The sequence below is a fragment of the Limanda limanda genome, chromosome 6 (assembly GCF_963576545.1).
Source record: "Limanda limanda chromosome 6, fLimLim1.1, whole genome shotgun sequence".
Lineage (NCBI taxonomy): Eukaryota > Metazoa > Chordata > Actinopteri > Pleuronectiformes > Pleuronectidae > Limanda > Limanda limanda.
This window is the reverse complement of record NC_083641.1, coordinates 9,353,171-9,372,272: the sequence shown is the minus strand read 5'-3', so window position 1 is coordinate 9,372,272 and position 19,102 is coordinate 9,353,171. Positions and strand designations below refer to the sequence as shown.

Sequence of the window (19,102 nt, the reverse complement as noted above, 5' to 3'; positions counted from 1 at the left end):
CTGATTAAAAATGCAGTATGCCGGGGAAGGAATAGGAAGGGGAGAGGAAGGGCCAGGGTCAGGCCAGACCGGAGCCTCCAGGACGGGATGATAAAAGGCAGTGGTGGCGCCACTTCATGGTCACTATCTCCACCTGTCCATCTGCTGCAGCTACTGGCAGCACTCAGCCCTGCGGAGGATGGCAATGCACTGCACTGCCTTTGAGAGATAAGGTGGAAAGAGACACACATTATACAGTGTACTCGCAAATAGCGGGGATGCTGTAGTATGATATGGTTGTAAAAAATAAGTCTCAAGGTTTTAACGTTTGTAGACTCCTCTGATTCTGCAGGTGTAGGTTAATCACACTATTCCTGTCTTGAGTATCCAAAAATGTACTTTTGTCTGCTAATTAGTTTGAATGGATTAAAAATGGTCAAAGCTGGGTGATAGAAAGTCTTCTCCAATCCACACTATAAATATATATAATAATATATATATGAGGTTTTCACACCCCTCATTAGCTTCTTTTTTGATATTATTTTGACATGATATTTACCTGGCTGTCCACAGTATATTTTCCAACACCTCTTACCCTCACCGCAAAGATGCTCTGACAAACATCCCAGTGAATAATTCACCACCTGCATTTCTGGCCGGCTCCTTTGAGCCTGGCGATGATGGCAACAAAAGTGGCTCTGCTTTTTGGCCGTAGCCCTCCCCTCCCCTTCCTACCTGTCATATAATGTGCTAATTGTGGAGTCTGACTGACTGGCTGACTCCGCTGCTCTCTTGGGACGCAGAGGCCCGTGACAGGCTAGCCACAGTTGCCTCGTCAATAGATCTAATTGCTCCGAGAGAGGGGCCAGAGTGAGGGCTTTGGAGCATCAGGCGTTTGGTAAAGAGAAACCATGGCGCCATGACTGGGTCAGTAATCAAAGAGAGGCAGAGAAAGGATGGGGGTAAGTGTAGTGCTGGGTGAATAAAAGAACTGTCACTCAAATACACCTTGAATGATACATAATGACTAAGCTATTCCAGTCTGTCAGTATGCCAGCACCTATCTGCCAGGGCACTACTCAAACGAGGAAAGCGAGAAGAGAGGAAAGGGAGAAGGGGAGAAAGTGAGAAGAGAAACAGGTGGTGCAGTGGAGAGTGAGCTGATTGAGTACAGCAGGTAAAAGTAGAGAGAGGAGAAATGAAATCTTAACAAAATATGAATCTTTAAAAAATACAAATGAAAGAGATAAAGTAGACAGGAAAGTGAACAGAGCAGGCAGACAGGACGGCTCTCCTCTGTCCGCTGTGCAGCCAACTCTCCAGATCTCTCAGATTGTTGGGCCCTTATCTGCCCTGGAGATTGGCCTGTCCGGCCCCAGGCCCTGGGAGGTTGGGCCACATCAGCCTTTGTTCTTGTTCTGACTCCTTGCTTCGCTGCTCTGGCTAACAGGCCACTGGCTACAGACCTTCAGCACCGCCAAGCACCAGTCTCTCCACAGTCAATAAAGACCGTGACATAGACGACTCTGTTCTCAGCGGTGTGGATTATTTTTCTGCTTATGTGAGTGTGCAAATACATAATCATCAGGGTGGTTGTTAGTTGGCGCTCATTCATTGTGTTCTTTAACAGGGCATTTATTTTAACTGTTGGATGTAAATCATATTCAATGAATTATTTCCTCATCTTTATATATAACCATCATGAGTGTGTTGCTCTGCAGATGTATCATTCCACTGCAATTTTATAGTATTCATGATTTCATACTTTGACCATTTAGATACGTTCAAGCACATATATTTTATGAAAAACAATTGTTACAATAACTATATATTTACTGTTTACTTTCTGATTGTTGGTTTTCTGCGGCAGATAATATGATTGCTTCACCAACAACTTCCCAAATAAAATAGTGTCTCATTGTCTTAGAGACCACTTTGCAGTTTTGATAGGGATACATCCAACAATTATTTTATTTATTGAATTATCTTTTAAATTATTAGATTATTCATTTAGTCAATACAAACTTATTGAAATCAAAGGGACCATTTTTAAATACCTTGTTTAATATGACTTCACGTCAAAACTTAAACATATGTATTTCACCATCACATCAGATATAGAAAAGCAGCAAATCCTCACAATACTCCACAGAAATGTGGAACATGGGTCTGAAAGCCCGGCTCAGCTGTGTCTTTGGAGATCGTATAGAGAGATTCACCATTTTCCTTTGGCATTCTCATACTGGGTTACTTCCGAAGTAGTCCAAGCATGTATTATCAGAACCACAAAGGCATTAGTGCATGATAACTGTGGTCAGAACATTCAGTACATTCTTCCAAATTCTCTAAATATCTGCGCAGTCTCAAATGGAATGGAATAAGGTACCACTTTCTAACCCACACTTCCCTGAACTTGTGTAGATTGTTTTCCATTCCTCATAAGTTATGATTTTGTAGATTCACTGATGTTTCTTTAACTCACTTGAAAAAACAGTTATTTCAACTGGGCCATGCATTCAGGCTCCTCTTGAGTGAGTTGCAATAAGTTTGCACTTAAAAAATTTGGTCTCTGTAAAATTGCATTGACGTTCTGTCTCTTAAGAGCCAGTAATGAGCATTGTAAAAGCAGAAGTCGGAGTGGCTGGCTAGCCGGACACTAAAATGAGTAGATATGACTGTAGCTGCTGGGGTCAGTCTGGCTGCTGACATGCACACTAACACACACACTATCACACAGACACAGAGTGTTGTGTCTTTGCTTGACCCGTGGGGATGACCACTAGCTCCCCACACTGGAGCCTGGCCACAGCTCTGGCCATTGAAAGCTCCCCCACTGGAAACCTGAGCTAGCCAGTCCACCAACTGCTTCAGAACATCAATAATTAATTAGGGAACAGCTATTGGCCCCAAGGGTCAGAGAGCAAAGAGAGCTGGAGAGAGAGTAGGAGGTGCGGGGCAAGGGGAGGGTGTTTGTTTAATAAGTAACACAGCATAGGCTTTGTTTTTCCTCTCTTCCATTTGGAAATGAGAGAAACCCTCTCGACCGACTCTCTCTGCTCTTCTCTCTTTAGCTCCTTTTACACAGCCGGTTCAAGGTGGGAATGTCACACCTTTTTTCCACCTTGCCGTGGACTATAACAGGTCAAAACGGTGAATGGGAGGGGCTTGTTGTGCCACCTTCTTGCTGGCAGCGGAGGTCATCACAGAGCAAAATGAAAGTTTGTGTTAAAAGGAGAGCCGGCATGGCGGGACAGAACTCCCTGGACCATGGAAGCTGTTGTTACATGTCAAACCCCTTTTTCCGGAACATGCTATCCAAACTCACACACGTGGGGCAGCATTAGACTGGTTTATTTAAACCTAACCACAGAAAGTAGACTAGCTCAAGCTCACTGTAATTCTCCATGCCAAATATGGGCCATAAAGGGTCAGGTCATTTTTAAAATGTTGTGGGGACCAAAAACATGTTTCTGCTAATCCAACCCTTATATTGGGTTGGATGAAGACATTTTCTGCATATTAAAACCTGGCTACATACCTGCAGTCGAAAAAAATCAGTATTGGGAGCTATTTTTAGAATGTATATTGACCTGAAAAATAATTATTGAGAGTTCGGAGTGATGTATATTATCCCTTTCTCTCCCTTATATCAGCTCATCCCATGTCCTGGTCTTTTGTAGGTTTCTTCTGTTTGTGCAGCAGCATCTTACTTCATGAAGCTAACACATTTACATACTGCGACTCCTGGTTTTAACGTGTTCTTCTTTCGTCGTTGGTTAATGGTAGTTTACAAACAACTTATAGGTGCATTACTGACACCTTCTGGCAAAAGTCACCTTTTATTTGCTACCAAGCACATAAAGGTGGTGGGGTTAGAGGGACATGTATTACGCAATAGCCTATTAGATATATTTATAATTTAATCATTTGAAAATCATCCCTTTCTTGTGGTGCTGTTTCTGTAGGTGGTTCCTTTTTTCTCTGTAGGTTCAGTCTGTTTGTCTACCCATTCCTTCCAAGCAAAGTTTTTTGTATACAGTTTACTGTAATGCAGAGGCAGGTGTAGGTTATGTGCATACCCCCTAGTTCAAAGGTGTGTGTGTGTGTGTGTGTCCGTGTGCGTGCGTTCGTGCGTGCGTGCAAAAATTACCTCCACCAAGGGTGTATGAACACCTGCCGTGTGTGTGTGTAGAGACAGGGGCACCTCCTGTGCTCCAGATGTGGACTTGACAACTTTATTAGCCATTCCTGTCTCCAACCAACCCCGTCCCCGAGGTGGGAGACAGAGAAAGGACTGATTCTACACATTAGGCCTCATTCTCCTCCCCTGCTTATTCAAGCCTGCGAGAGCCCCATCTGTCTGTCTCTCTCTCTCTCTCTCTCTCTCTCTCTCTCTCTCTCTCTCTCTCTCTCTCTCTCTCTCTCTCTCTCTCTCTCTCTCTCTCTCTCTCTCTCTCTCTCTCTCTCTCTCTCTCTCTCTCTCTCTCTCTCTCTCTCTCTCTCTCTCTCTTCACTGTACATTTTGCTTTTCGCACTCATTGGCTTGCAGACTATATTTTTTTCTCTTTTACTCAGTTTACTCAGTTTTTTTACCTTAGGTGAGCAAACTCACTCTCACACTATCTCTTGTCCGGACTACTGTATTACAGTGAACACTTTATTAACACTTATAGCTATTGTCATATGTTATTCACTGTTTTTTCTGTGATTACTGAGTCACCTTTAACCTACTGCTGTCACTCCCTGATTGTCAGCGTCATATTTTATAATGCTGGAGCCTTTAGACTTTTTTGATGATATGGGACAATACAAAATATTATTATTTGTCATACTCTTTATATCAATGCCTTCTTTGGCTGTACCTTCATATAACTGTGTGTTTGTGTCTTGTCTTAGCGATTCCTCTGGGGAGCCCAGGCCCAATCACACGTCACGAGTCATCAGACAGTCTGGCATCGGACCACAGTGGCCAGGAGGATGAGGAGTGGCTCTCTCAGGTATGACCTTCACCAACAGTACAGTTTCATTCAGTGGGTCCTTCCCAAGCAAATAGGTGGGTGACATTATCTGTCAATCAGTGATATCACAACCACAGTTCAGTCGCCTCTGTAATATTTTACATTGTTGCTTGTGACTGTGATTACCCATTTATTGATGTGATTGCTTCCTCCAGCCCACTGGTACTTCTACAAAGTGCTGTCTCAGTACATTTCCAGAATTTCAATATGGCTATATGATGGAAATCTATTGTTTTAATATGTATTATTAATTTCTATCCATCTAAAATCAAATGGCGGCATCCATACCTTCATCGTCCTATTGTTCTATCACTTTATACAAAATGCAGTCAACACAAATACTCTAAATCAGTATTTGTTGTGACCACCCTTTGCCTTCAGCACCTATACACACTTCTTCACGGTTTCGAGGAACTCTGCAGGTGACTTGTTCCAGACTTGCCTGGGAACTTTGTCTTCTTCCTGATTCCTCTTGGCTCTGATGATAGTTTTTCAAGACTCTGGCTGTATGTTTGGGCTCATCATCCGGCTGTATAATAAATTTGGGACTGATCAGACACCTCTGTGTGTTTGTTTGCAGTGAGCAATATTGAAGAAAATCCATATTGTAGCATTAGATTTTTTTTTTAATTGAATGGAAATGTGACAGCAAACAAAAGCTTTTGTTCTCTTGTGTTTTAACCTGATTTGAACAATTTATCCAATTTCAAGTGTTTTTTCTGGGACACACTAACATCCCATCCCAAGTGAGAAGTATTTCCTTGACTTGAAATTGAGTATTAGAAAATGATTCAATCTTCAACTCATACAGAATCTTTTCTTCTTGTATTTTCACAGACAGTCATTTAATGTCTTTTTTTTGTTTCACATATACTTAATATTTTGTGGCTTTGTGGCTTCTGCCTAATTAAGAGTTGCCATCCAAAATTGTGGGCCTGGTAAAGGCATATCAGAAAATCCGGCCCACACAACCTTTCAGCTTTGTTAAACCTCAGAGCACTCATCCTCGGTGCCGGCAGGTAACCTACAGTACTACATTTTCACCATCAATAATTCCACTGCATGCATAATTGATTCGTTAAAATTCACCCCACTTAGCTTGCAGAGGCTGTGGTTCTTATCTGCCATGATAGTTAGCCAGGAGCAAAACCGTCCGTTGCACTTACCTGGATTTTTGGTGACTTCCTATCAGAACAGTGGTATTGGTGCATTTTCCAGTGCTTGGAGATGCAATACAGTAGCACACAACTACTATATAACTCCTATTATATATAAGGAACCAGGCAAAATAAACCAAGTGCTCCACAATTAAGTATAAATTGAAGTTTGTTTTTGTCCACGTCTCTCCAACATATTTGGAAATTCTATGGGAGGTATCAAGCACAATGGGATGAGGGATACTATACTGTACAAGCTTGGTTTAATCAAATGCCAAGCACTGCCTTGTGGATTATGGTGCATCACATCATATCAGTTACTTTGTGGCACAGTGGCAACAAAGCACCCATTTGCAAATGTCCCTGCTAAATACAGTTTCAACTTCTCAGCTGTCAGCTTGCTTACAACTTGCCTGCAGAGCACGGTCAGAATGTGGTCTCCTGGAAGCTGCTTGTTAGGCCCCTAGTCTTTGTCAAAAAGAGTTAACTTTATTCAAGCAACTCCCTGAAATTCTCTGAATTTTGTCCTCATTCATTACTGCAAGAGCGTCTTCAAATTTCTTCTTTATATTTATTTTCTTGGCGATCACCTTGACACATGTCAGAAGTAACAACTTGGTGCATGTTGCCTTCACCCTGACTGTGACCCGGGAAGGGGCCATCCAGAAGAATGTGTTAGTCTACTCACCGAAATCATTTTGTTGTCGTTTTTTTGTTGTTTTTGTATTTATGAATTATATGGCTGTAGCTCCATTCCGTCTAGCTGTAGATTGTTCTAGGGTGAAGGTTGTGTCCTCAATTCAGAAGAGACATTAGCCATTGCATATGAATGATTAAATAGGGAAATTCCATGTCGGACCTAGAGCATTTTTTTAATGTTGTAACTGCAAATGAAAGATGACAATTTGGAAGCTGACAGAGTCCCTGATGAGAGATGATTCAAAACCAATAGAATATGTTCTCACCCAGTAAATCTGGCTAATGAAAACTTTTTGCCAGAATTAATCCACCCCAGTAGTTTGTATAAATGAGCCCACACGGCCAGAGTTAGGTTTACTGTTTCATCAGGTGATGTTTTCTTGGGGTGAGGTAAAGTCCAGGTATCAAATTGAAGTCGTAGGTTTCTGATTAGGATTTTGATGAACAGTCCGAGTTATTCCAGTCAGTAAAACAACCCCCCTCACTTCTACAATGGTCAAGATCTCTTTGCCATGCCTGATGAGCAGTAAGATGTCTGAATGCAGATGTAATCCTGTAATCTTACCATCATAAGAGTCTGGACAAACATTGTGTATATACGTAACCTGCAATTTGTCCAGTTGGTTGGTCGGTTGACACATCACCACAAGGCAGTTATTCCAGTTCCGTGTGGTAAAGCGTCCTGCATGTTTACAGTTTGGCCCAAAGAAAGACGGGATCACTGCTGCCTTGATGTTGACAAGCTAGGTGCTTAAGGCAATAAGTAACTGTTTTTTGGTGATTGGTCTGCACAGGCCAGTTACCATCGAGGAGATGGTAATGCCATCTCGGCTGTAAAAGCAAATCTGAGGCAAAATGTCACTGGCTCTTTTGGATGAGACGGGATGGGGTGGCGGATTGGGGGTTGACACTGGACTGTAACATCTGGACCTTCCCTCCCGCAGCAGAGAGCACCCTGGCAGCTGTTCAGCTCTGCGGCTGGGCGTGACATCGATGGTGTTAACTGGCAAAACGCACACACATGCACACACAAACACAAGCACACACACACACACACATAGTGACAATCCCTTCCTCCTTCTGTGGCCTAATTTAAACAGCTGGGACAGACAACATAGAGTAGATTTAGATTTAGAAGTATTCAGACACCATTAGTTATTGCACACTTTATTGTGTTGTACATTTCTTCTTTTTTTTATTACCCTTTTGCTTATTAGTCTAGGGAATAACCCATAAAAACCTAGTGAATCATATTTATCTATGCTTTAAAAGTGAAATTACATTATAACATCACTTGAGTACTTTATAAAAGCTCCTTTTTGCTTTGCACCTGGATTTGGGCAGGTCTATCTCCGCTGTCCCCACTGAAGTTCAATGGCATTTAAACATCCAGGCCGTCACATGCCCTTCTCTTTAACTCAAAGTGGCCTCCGTGTTCTCACTCTACCACAAAGGCCTCGGTGCTTCTGAGACAGTCATAACTCAAGTGTCCCCCCCCCCCCCGCAGAGGACTCCTTACGCTCTGTTAACAGCACTTGACCAAGGACACCACACAGTAGGAAGAGTCCTGGTGGATGCAAACTTCTTCCATTCTTTCATTTCACAGACTTATACCCTTACTCAGCTCAACAAAAACATGTGTTGTTGGTACGCAGAAATAGCGGAAATTCAAATTAAATGTACAATAAAATATGATAAAAGCTATAGGGTCTGATTTTTTTTTGGAAAACACAAACAAACATTTGTATGCATGTTTGTTTATAAACTCAGACACACAGAATAATGAGGAGAATGTGAGGTTTCACTCTTTTCTTAGATGTTGGCACCTGGCAGCCCGAGTGTAGTGAGGCTGTGAGCTGAGAGCTTGGCTGAGGTGAGAGACGAACGTGTACGGCGTAAAGATAATGAAATGTGAACAGTCAGACACCGAGAGACGTGTTAAGTGCTGCAGGGAGTTGAACAGTCACAGTTAGCGTGGGAGTGCAGTGAAAAGTAGGAGTCCAAAGCAGAGGATGGTTAGCCAGCACATTCAAGGCAAAGTGGAGATGAAGACCAGAGGAGGCAGTAGTCCAATGTTTATGTCACCCACTCCGTAGCCCTCTCCTCTCCTACTTTCAGACAACATTAGTGCCACTCAGCTCAAGCGCCCATGGAGCGCCTGCCATGCCAGCACTATCTCATTTCCCCAGTAGGCCTCACCTCATCCTTGCTGCCATACTGTTGCTAGTGTCACACTTCTATTAACCCTGTGGGATGGCATCCCACCACCCACCATGCCGCCAGCAGTCCCAAGACGCACCAGACCTTGACGAGATCTGACATCATTGTCAGACTTCGAGTGGTGCAAGAGCAGATCCAGCTTTTAGTTGGATGTCATGCAAATGAGTTCATCTGAGTACTGCATGGGGTGGAGCCGCCACGACTCTGTCCTAGACGTGATGTTCACAAATTACTAGAGGAACTTGAAAATTTTTGCAGATCACATGATCACATTTTTTGTGTGCATTTTTTGTCTCTTTCTTTTTCTCTGTCCCCACAACTCTGTTCTAAATGTTGCTCTTTCTTAAGGTTGGTTGGTCAGTTGGACCTTGACAGAAAATTTATTTTTGAAAACTTTTGCTATCCCCCTGACTTTTCCTTCTATGCTATGAGGCTGGTATTTTGTTCGTTTTTTTAACAGATATTAGTTAAATTCCTATCAAATTTGTTACAGCTGTTAATGGTACACAAAAAATAATTTAAAAAGGACTTTTTCCCCTTGGCCACCATTCAATTTGAAATTTGAACAGAAATGCTTCAGAAGTTTTTGAATGAATCAAATACCTGCAAAACTAATAGGCATTCCATCAATCTCCATTGTGATTTGATTAATGCTAAATATCATGGTAGCATACCTTACTAATACAATTAACAAGGTAAACATTACCTATGAGACATCAGCATATTGACATTGTCACTGTGATAATGTTCTTGTGATGACGTTATTATTTAGTTTAATGATTTTTAATGAGTTTTAATGATCGAAGCACCTGAAGCTAGTGCATTTTGGACATGTCCAAATTTACTTATGCGTATATTAAAAAAGGTCTCAGTGTCTGGTACAGGACTCACATGGGTTGTACTTAATGTCTTTGTTAATCATGGGTGGATCTTGAGTACAACATGCAATTAACCAATCAGAAAGGGCCCTTAGTCTTCGTCAGTGTCAAGAGTATCTTTAAAACTTTTGACAATTTTTTTAATAAATGGTTGACTTTCCTCAAGAACATATACCTTTGTGTTTTCAGGTAGAGATAGTGACCCATACTGGGCCCCACCGGCGCCTGTGGATGGGCCCCCAGTTTCAGTTTAAGACCATTCACCCTTCAGGCCAGACCACAGTCATCTCCTCCTCATCCTCAGTGCTTCAGTCCCAGGGCCCAACAGATGTCCCACAACCTCTTTTGGACTTTGACACCGACGACCTAGACCTACACAGCCTCAGGTACTTTTCATCATGCTTTCAGGAGTGAATGTAGGGGCTAAGAATTACATTAGTCTAAATGCTGATGTAGAAAAGCTGTTTGTTAAAAAAATCATCAATCACCACAATTTTGCCTCTGAAATGCCAGGTACAGTTGTTGCAAAATTTCAGGAGACAGTCTTATGGGTAACATCCGAAGGAAGGATAGACTCTATTTTTGTAGATTTCCTTGTGTTGTAATTGTCGTTGTCATAATCAACATACACATATTTGTTTGCAGGATCCAGCCGGTGCGCTCTGAGCCAGTTAGCATGCCCTGCTCATCAAGGTTGGTGGCTGATCGTCGTGGACAGTCCAACCTCATGGATGCAGGATCAGGTAGGACAATGGTTTAACTTTACTTAATGTGAATACCTCCGCTTTGCTCTGTCAACCAAGTGTGATTCTTTTATTTCCTCATTTTCCAACCTCATTCATTTAATAGTTAACTCATCTCCATCGACTTCACCGTTTAACATTTCGTATGTAAAGTGGTCAGTTCCATTGTGTTTCATTTTATTCCATTGTATCCCAACCATCATATTATTCGGTTGTGGTGCTGTGTATGTGAAACGTGTTTAAGTGATGTTCACACATTCACACTCAACAAAATTAATCCTCAAAGAAAGTTAAAATATATTTTTCAATACTAGATCATTTTACGTTCAGATGTTTGTCAAGTCTTAGACACAAGCAGGTTACATACTTTGCAGTCTTGTCCTGTATCTGTGTGACTTTTACACTTCCTGTTTTGGCCTTTCTCAGTCATGGTATTTGATAGTTAATCTCTCAGGGTTACAACACAGTATAGAGTAATCACTACAGTTTTACACTTGTAAGGCTAAAGCTAACGTGAGAAAAGGAATTTTATTTTTCCTTCATTGATTTGTATCTAAATCAAATGTGCAAAAGGACACAGTGATTGGGGAACCTGGAGGGACCTGTCTTGCTGAAGGGAAGAGGATTTTGCACCATGTATTGCCCAATGAGTCAAATTTTTTTTTTTTAATATGGGCTAAACAATTAATGTTTGATTGATTGATCGATCTATCTAAGTTTGCAAAATCATTCCCGCTGTCACAATTTTATCACTGACCCTTGCTAGAAGCTAAATCTTCATTTGGATATATTAGAATGGGGCTGATTTTCCTTTCCTTTATAACACATAATGTAAAATATCCACCAACTTTTACTGTCTTTTTCAACTTACTTCGTAGGGAAAGATTCAGATAATCACGTTGTACTCTCTATGGGCCGTCTGCTGTAGTGAAACAAAAACGATGGTTCAGAGATTTCATTTGCTTTTGTCTAACACCAACAAATTCCCATACAAGTGGATTATAAACTGTGAGGTTACCTATCTATCCCAAGGTGTCCGTGTCTCACAGACTGACTCTGCTCAGTTAATCCAGTTAGCATGTCCATACTCGGCCTGAACCGACTGTTAGCTCACCTGTTGTCTTCTCGCTGCCTGTATGTTTTTGTAGTTTGCTTCAGCTGTTTTGCTGCCACCGCAATTCTCAGTAGTATATTAATTTAGTCATGCATCAATTTTCTTTCATGATCATTGAACAAATAGATATAGTAGATATCTACAGCAGATACGTCCGTAAGATTTGCAATGTGCTCTTTTAGTGCAGCAAAAAAAATTGTTTTGGTTTCATGTTGAGTGATGGAGGTGTTTGGCTCTTACGCTTGGTGCCTGATCAGGGTGAGGGAATCCTCACCCTTTGTGTGACATTATATCCCCGTGTCTTTAGTGTGATAAGAGATAAAGCAGTGTCTGTGGCATCTGTGGTATTATCTCCTATGTCTTGTGACAGAAGCTGAGCACCTCAGCTCATCTGATCTGGCCTCACACTGACAGACAGCCACTCCCAACTGTTTCACTCAGGTGTCAAGAACTATTTAAAGCTTGTGTCAAAAAAGGTGTGCCACAAATTGTTGTATGTCTGATAGTGTCCTTTTCATCCCACACAACTGTAAACAGATAAACCTGGATAAAGTCTGAGCTTTGTTTTCGTTACACATTTTTGTCTTTTCAACGAAACACATTTCTGTCATTCATATTCCCTTGTTTATATATGTGTCACATAATTTACTCAATGTATTTGGTTAGACGTTTTGTTCAAAAATAAGTAAGTAGTTGTTCTTATTTTCCCGCATTTCAGAATCTGGATTTTAAGTGTGCCACTTGAATAATTATAATAATAAAACAGACTTTTTCCTATGTTTTGTCATGATAAGAAAATTAACAATTGAAATTATTTAAAATATGACTAAATGATCATTTATCCATAAACAATCTTAAATAAAAGAGATTTGTACCAGTAATTCATTTGATTTTCATGTTGCCTGTAAATGATGAATTATTACAAATTGAAATAAAACAAAATAATACTATTAGACTAAAATGTTAAATGAGGTGACCAACTTCAAGATGGGATGCAACAGGTGGACACATACAGGTAGTACAGTAAATACATCTTTTTAAATAACTTTAAAAATGGATAATAGTTTATGTCGAATCCATATATATCATCACAACAAAACAAACACTATGGATACACTGTTTTCATTACTTTTGTCTAATTCATGTAATGTTAACAAAACTTACAACATTTTTAAAAAGCCGGCAGTGTCTCTTTTGACATTTCCACACTCAAATGATTATATTCTTCTTCGTGCCTTTTTTGCCAGCTTCCTTTGTTCATATTTACAGCCTCATTTTGGCTTGTTTTGTTGAATCCTAGTAATGATGTCTATGCTCTCGACCATGATTGTTTGGTTGGAGAAGCTCTGCTGAATCATAAAGATACAGAACAGTTGTGTTTAGACCAGTGTTATTAAGTCGCTTTCATCTTCACCTGTTGAATTACAGCACCTCGTGTGTCTAGGCCTTCGACCTTTACTTTCTTTCTCCTGCTACTCCGTCTGTCTTCCTCTGTCTGCCAAGTATCATATTTGTGTTTCCTCTGTCTCCAGCCACTGTCCTCTGTGTTTTCTGTTTCTTCACTAACTGGCTCAGAGAGAGACAGGAGGACGGAGTGATGGAGGTGATGCTTATCTGACTGTGTGTGTGTGTGTGTGTGTGTGTGTGTGTGTGTGTGTACGCTCTCAAAGGGAGGGTTCAGTGTTGTGTCCTGCCACTGCCATGGCGCCGCCTCTTATCACACACATCACCTTTGTCTCACCCTCCTTCTGAAGAACAAGCCTGTGTGTGGCAGAACTTACCAATAAGAGTTTTAAAGATCAGAGGTGCAGACAAATGACACATTTCTGAGCCTGATGCAGCTTCAGATCTCACAGACTCGTTTTTCAGCCTGAAGCCAGCAGATGCATTTTTTTTACCAGTAAATTATAAGTTTAGTGATTCCTCTAGTAAATAAATGGGTTTGAAGTTTTCACATTAGCGTGTGGAACAGTCCGATATCTTATGATCCTGTCATGTCATCAGGGTTGTACATTCTTGAATTAAATAATGCAGTTTCAATATTCTTCAAACATGTTATATGTTCACACACTGATGTGCATCAGTGTAACTATTGATGTCATAGTTTTAACACATGAAATGTTTTTAAGCCACACGTTGATAATTCATAGTTATTTATGGCCTCTGAAGTGATATCACGTCTAATAAAACAAGTCAGATGTTTCCTATCTGTTGACTGCACACCTGCTTTCACATATTATTCAGTTCCATGCACTAAACACACACTCACATCACTGAACCCAGCTTGATAGTGTACGGACTTCTACATTTCAGTCAGACTTGTCATAGATTCACAGCCTTTGAGCGACTCCAGCCATTTCTATAAGGATGAAAGCGTGCTCAGGCCCAGCGAGGCCATAAAGCTGCAGTTCTCCCCACAGTGACTCACTTACAGTCAGCCAGTCTCCCCAGTGTCTGCTCCATCTTATCTCAGCCCATACACTCCGCTTATCTATGCCTTCCCTGAGGTGATGGGACACCGTCTGCATGACACACACACACACACACACACACAGTTTGTTGTAGTGCTTCCAGTCGTCCTTTCTTGACTCAGCATTATTGTCTGCATAAGAAGCCTATAAACAAGATCAATATAACGCTGTTATCGATACACCTCCCCACCTTGCAGTGGGTTGGTTGTGTGTGTGTGTGTATATGTGTGTATATGTGTGTGTATATGTTTGTGTAGCGACAGCAGCTCAATCCCAGACTACACAGTGGTATGTCGTGGCCCAGGAGGTCATATCAGAAAGAAAGAAAAGGAGACAGACCTGAAAGAGAGATAACATTGCAGGACTGAAGGAAAGAATCTTGCCTGTGTGTTGGTGTGTGCACTGATGTAGTTGTGTTTTGACTCTGCAAAGAAAGCCACCCTGCTCCCAAACAGGAAACAACAATCTCTGCAGTGTCAGCCAGCTTGTTGTTGTCGTCTTAACCCTGAGTGTGTGTGTGTGTGTGTTTGTGTGTGTATACACGTGTCCCTGTCTTTGTTGCCACATCTTTGCCTCGCTGTTTGTCTCCATCTGTATGCGTGTGTGATTTATCAGCGGCGGTGATTCTGTGATAGCGGGTTAGCTGGCGGCAGAGCAGGCTTGACGAAAGAGAGCTGGCTTATCACAAAACACTGGAGACACTTTACCGAGTCTAACATCTCAAATTGTACAATTTGTCAGGGTAACCGAAAGTGTTTGACCACTGTCGGAATCATTTATCATGAGACTTTAATTTCAATTCTTAATTTCCCAGACGCTTAAAACAATTAGTCAAACCCTGATGCGATAGCTTTTCTCTGGTTGTTTTTTATGTGTTTGGGTGTGTGTGTGTTCATTCTGTAAGTTTGAGCTTGAGACTTCAGTCTTGTGCGTCAGTCTATAAAAAGCATCCTATAAAGCAGGGAGTTAATCAGTGTTGGATCAGCAGCTATCAGCCATTAGCCACATCCACCTCACATTATCACAGCTCAGTTACCTCCCCTGCCACTGTGTGTGTGTGTGTGTGTGTGTGTGTGTGTGTGTGTGTGTGTGTGTGTGTGTGTGTGTGTGTGTGTGTGTGTGTGTGTGTGTGTGTGTGTGTGTGTGTGTGTGTGTGTGTGTGTGTGTGTGTGTGTGTGTGTCTGTGTGCGTGTGTGCGTGTCGTGTGTGCGTCATAGATTCACCACGTTTCTGGAGTTTTGCTGGAGGACCTAACAACAAACTTGCATTACACATTCCCTTATTAGTTGTGGGGTGGTGAAACATAGTGGTGAAGAAAGCTGTCCAACAAGATGCTCCAACATCTAAAGTACATGTTTACTTAAAGTTCTGTTTGGCCTTGAGCCCAATGCAATCCTGTTAATATCAGATCACTATTTTACCTAATTATTGATATAATATATGTGCATCTCTATAGGTACTATTTCAGATGCACCTTATTTTTTCATGAGCTACTTGATTTGATTACTGTAGGTCTCACCATGTTTCTAAACTTGATTAATCATCCTGATGTGATGTAAAAACAGGAGTCACTTTGCTGTCTTTGTTTGAGCTTCAGAAAGTGTTGAATCTTGATCAGAATTGGAACCAGTGTCTCCTGAGTATGTGGTATGGATGACGTAGCACCAGGGCTAACAATCAAATATGTGGGCAGCAGAAAGGTTTTCTTATAGTAATGTGACCATCTGTTGTCACTAAAGGCATCTTCCCCACCACCTTTTCTTCCCATTCTCCAATTTATTCCTGTCCATCTAAGTCGTTGGATCAGCCCGGGACATCTCCTGTCCAGTCGGGTTGAGATCTGCTGACTGTAAAGGAAAACATGCAGTAAATACAAGTTCTATCACCATTTTTTAAAATCTCAATGGGAAATGTGATCCATTTAGCCACTCCTATGTACTGATTTATTTTCTACCATTTCGAAATGAATCAAAACCGACGGCTATCTTGAATTTTACCATACTTGATTGGTAGTTTATGAACTAAAACCTGCACAATCACTAGAATGTTAAATCCATTCTTAGTGTGAAGGCGTGTATGCATGAACCCACCTGTTAGCATCGGCAACAGAGTGTCCCCTTGTCCCAGTGACCCCCCCCACCACCCCCCCACCATCATCAGCACCACACAGAGGCGAGAAGGGGCTTTCCCCTGTGTTATAGTTCTCACAGAGGCTGGACAAGGAAGAAAGAGGAGGCTGTGAGCGACTGAATAAAAAAGATGAAGACCGAGAGGTTTTCCCCTTCTCCTCCCTCCCCACCAACAGACACAAACTCACACACACACTTAGCCTGCCATCCTTCCCTCCCTCCTCTCTCCTCCCCCTCATACCTGAGCATCCATTTAAAAGACCGGGCACCTGTGCTGTGGTATTCTGTCTCTCTTTCTTTCTAATACACACATACCACAGTAACTTATACCCCACAATTACCTCCCCGTCTCATAAAGAGCCCTTGTATTTTTGCGCTATAGTGGTCACACTGACAACAGTGATTGTGCTGGCCAGAAAGATGCCCGGCCATCCGATCTCTTCCTTAAAGACAAATACCCCTCATTTCCCGTGACCCCCTCTCCCCACCTTCCCATTCCTCCTCTCCTGATGCTATTTTCATCAATAGGCACCTTTGTCACCTTGCTGCCACTCTGCCCCTCCACCCATCCTGTCCATGGCCTCAGGGTGTGTTTGGTGACCCGTCGGCTGGTGACAGGACATAACAGCAGATCTCTGTAGTCACCATTGCTCCTTTTTCTTTTTGTCATCACCACCAATCAGGCACTCGGAACCAGTGAGCGGTTATCAGGAAGAAAAGAAGAGGGAGAAAAGTGATCTGAAGCAGGAAGTAGAGTTGGTAGAGATGAGTGACACATTTAAAAAAAGGTTTGCCAGGACTATTATATATATAAATGTAAGTAGTAAGTAAGTAAGTAGTTCAACTAGCCAAAAACTACATAAATTAACTGATAATATTTCATTTTTTACAGAAGTTCCAGTGGAAATGTGTTAAAGTAAAGTGCTGCTTCTTACACACAAGACAACCCTTACCACTGTCCCCCATCTGGAACGCACACACACCCATACACACATAAGGAGAGTGTAGTCACTTGAGATAAAAGGTTGAATAACATCTCAAATATTACAGACTGTGGAGAGATGGCAGGAAATGAGAAAGAGATTCAACAGTGAACCCTGTCTCTTGAAATGTGTGTTTACAACTCAACTGCAACCGATGCAGGTAGAGTATCAATAACTGGCATTTATTTTTTGTGCCAGGTGTAAATAAGGGTTTTCTTCATGAAGTGTAAAATACTGTAAACACTCACTAAACTTGACGTCAGAACACATTGAAACCTGCCCGTCAATTATCAATATTTGTCCCTTTGTTATATTCATGTCAGTCACAGTAATTGACTTATTCACCACTGGGGGAAAGCATAGTCTAAAGCCCATAGAAAGAGGCCTTGCATGTCAAACTCATCTTAAGCATTTCTTCCTTATTTTTTCATGCATGCATTTTTTTTCTCCATTTGAAAATTTTAAGACCTCTGGAAGTGTGTGTGTGCGTGTGTGCGTGTGCGTGTGCGTGTGTGCGTGTGCGTGTGTGTGTGTGAGTTGTGTGTGTGTGTGTGTGTGTGTGAGACTTTGGGGACTACAGGGAATGGTTTAGCCACATGTAGGGATTTATGGCAAGTGTGCATGTGACTGAGAGAGATCAGGGTGTGACATGGATTGATATGGGTGAGTGCAGATCAGGTTTTTGTGCTGCTGGTATTTCTCTCTCTCTCTCTCTCTCTCTCTCTCTCTCTCTCTCTCTCGCTCTCTCGCTCTCTCGCTCTCTCGCTCTCTCGCTCTTTGTGTGTTTATCTGTGTGTTTTTGCTCTGGTGCACTTATAAACTGTGAGAGATGGAATGTCCTCCAGCATTAGTGTTATACAGCAAGTGCATGTGTGCCTGTGCATTCCTGCGTGTGTGTGTGTGTGTGTGTGTTTGAGTGTGCATGTGTGTGCACAGTGCCAGAGGGCAGTGAAGACTGAGCAGCTGCTCTTTATAGTGACTGAATGGACACCAATGTGTCGGGCATCTGTCACGCGTTCACCCTACTGCCTACCCTCTGTAGTGTGTGTCTGTGTGCGCGCGTGTGTGTTTGTAAAAGTGAGAGAAGCTGTGTTGGTGGGTGCAATCATGTCGTTTTGTTATCCAGTGATATCATGATTATGTATCGCAATTATGACATTGTAGAGGACTAGAGATGTATGTATTTGTAATTGTGACTGAGAGGAAAGGTGTTGGTTGTGAATGTGGATTGTGTGCGTCTGTGTGTTTGTGTATGTGTGTGTGAAACATCAGCATGATCTTCTACTTCATCAGCTGGTAGACACACGCACACACACATGCATACACACACTCACATGTTACAGAGCAGTGGTGTGTCCCAGTGTGAGGGGTGAGGAGGGGTTGCTGTTGGTGCCACCCTTTCATTCCCATGACCTCAATCTGTGGCAGGCGTCCTGCCAGGCCAGCCATCCCTCTGTCTGCTGGGCCTGCCACGACTCCCAAGATGTGAAGGGGAAGTAATAGAACAGCTGTACACTGACCTCAAACACACTCGGATTTTACGCAAGCGCTAACTCATTGGAACAGTGTTCAAAGTTTGAACACACAGACAACCATATGCACGTGCAGGTGAAAGCAGACACTTTAGACATTTCCTTCTCCGTGCGTTTTGTTTCTCCTTGTGCCAAATAATATTTAAAGCCTCACTAGTGCCTGCGTATGATCTGATCCA

General features: G+C 42.0%; 1 protein-coding gene across 2 annotated transcripts in view; it reads left to right on the top strand.

The window, feature by feature from the left end:
• Nucleotides 1-19,102, top strand: part of bcas3 (BCAS3 microtubule associated cell migration factor) — a 312,845-nt gene that overhangs the window by 117,976 nt on the left and 175,767 nt on the right. For both annotated transcript variants that reach the window (XM_061072808.1, XM_061072807.1), the window contains exons 20-22: nucleotides 4,876-4,976; nucleotides 10,141-10,337; nucleotides 10,597-10,694. In XM_061072808.1, coding sequence (XP_060928791.1) covers nucleotides 4,876-4,976; nucleotides 10,141-10,337; nucleotides 10,597-10,694 — 396 coding nt within the window. The remainder of the gene's footprint in view (nucleotides 1-4,875; nucleotides 4,977-10,140; nucleotides 10,338-10,596; nucleotides 10,695-19,102) is intronic.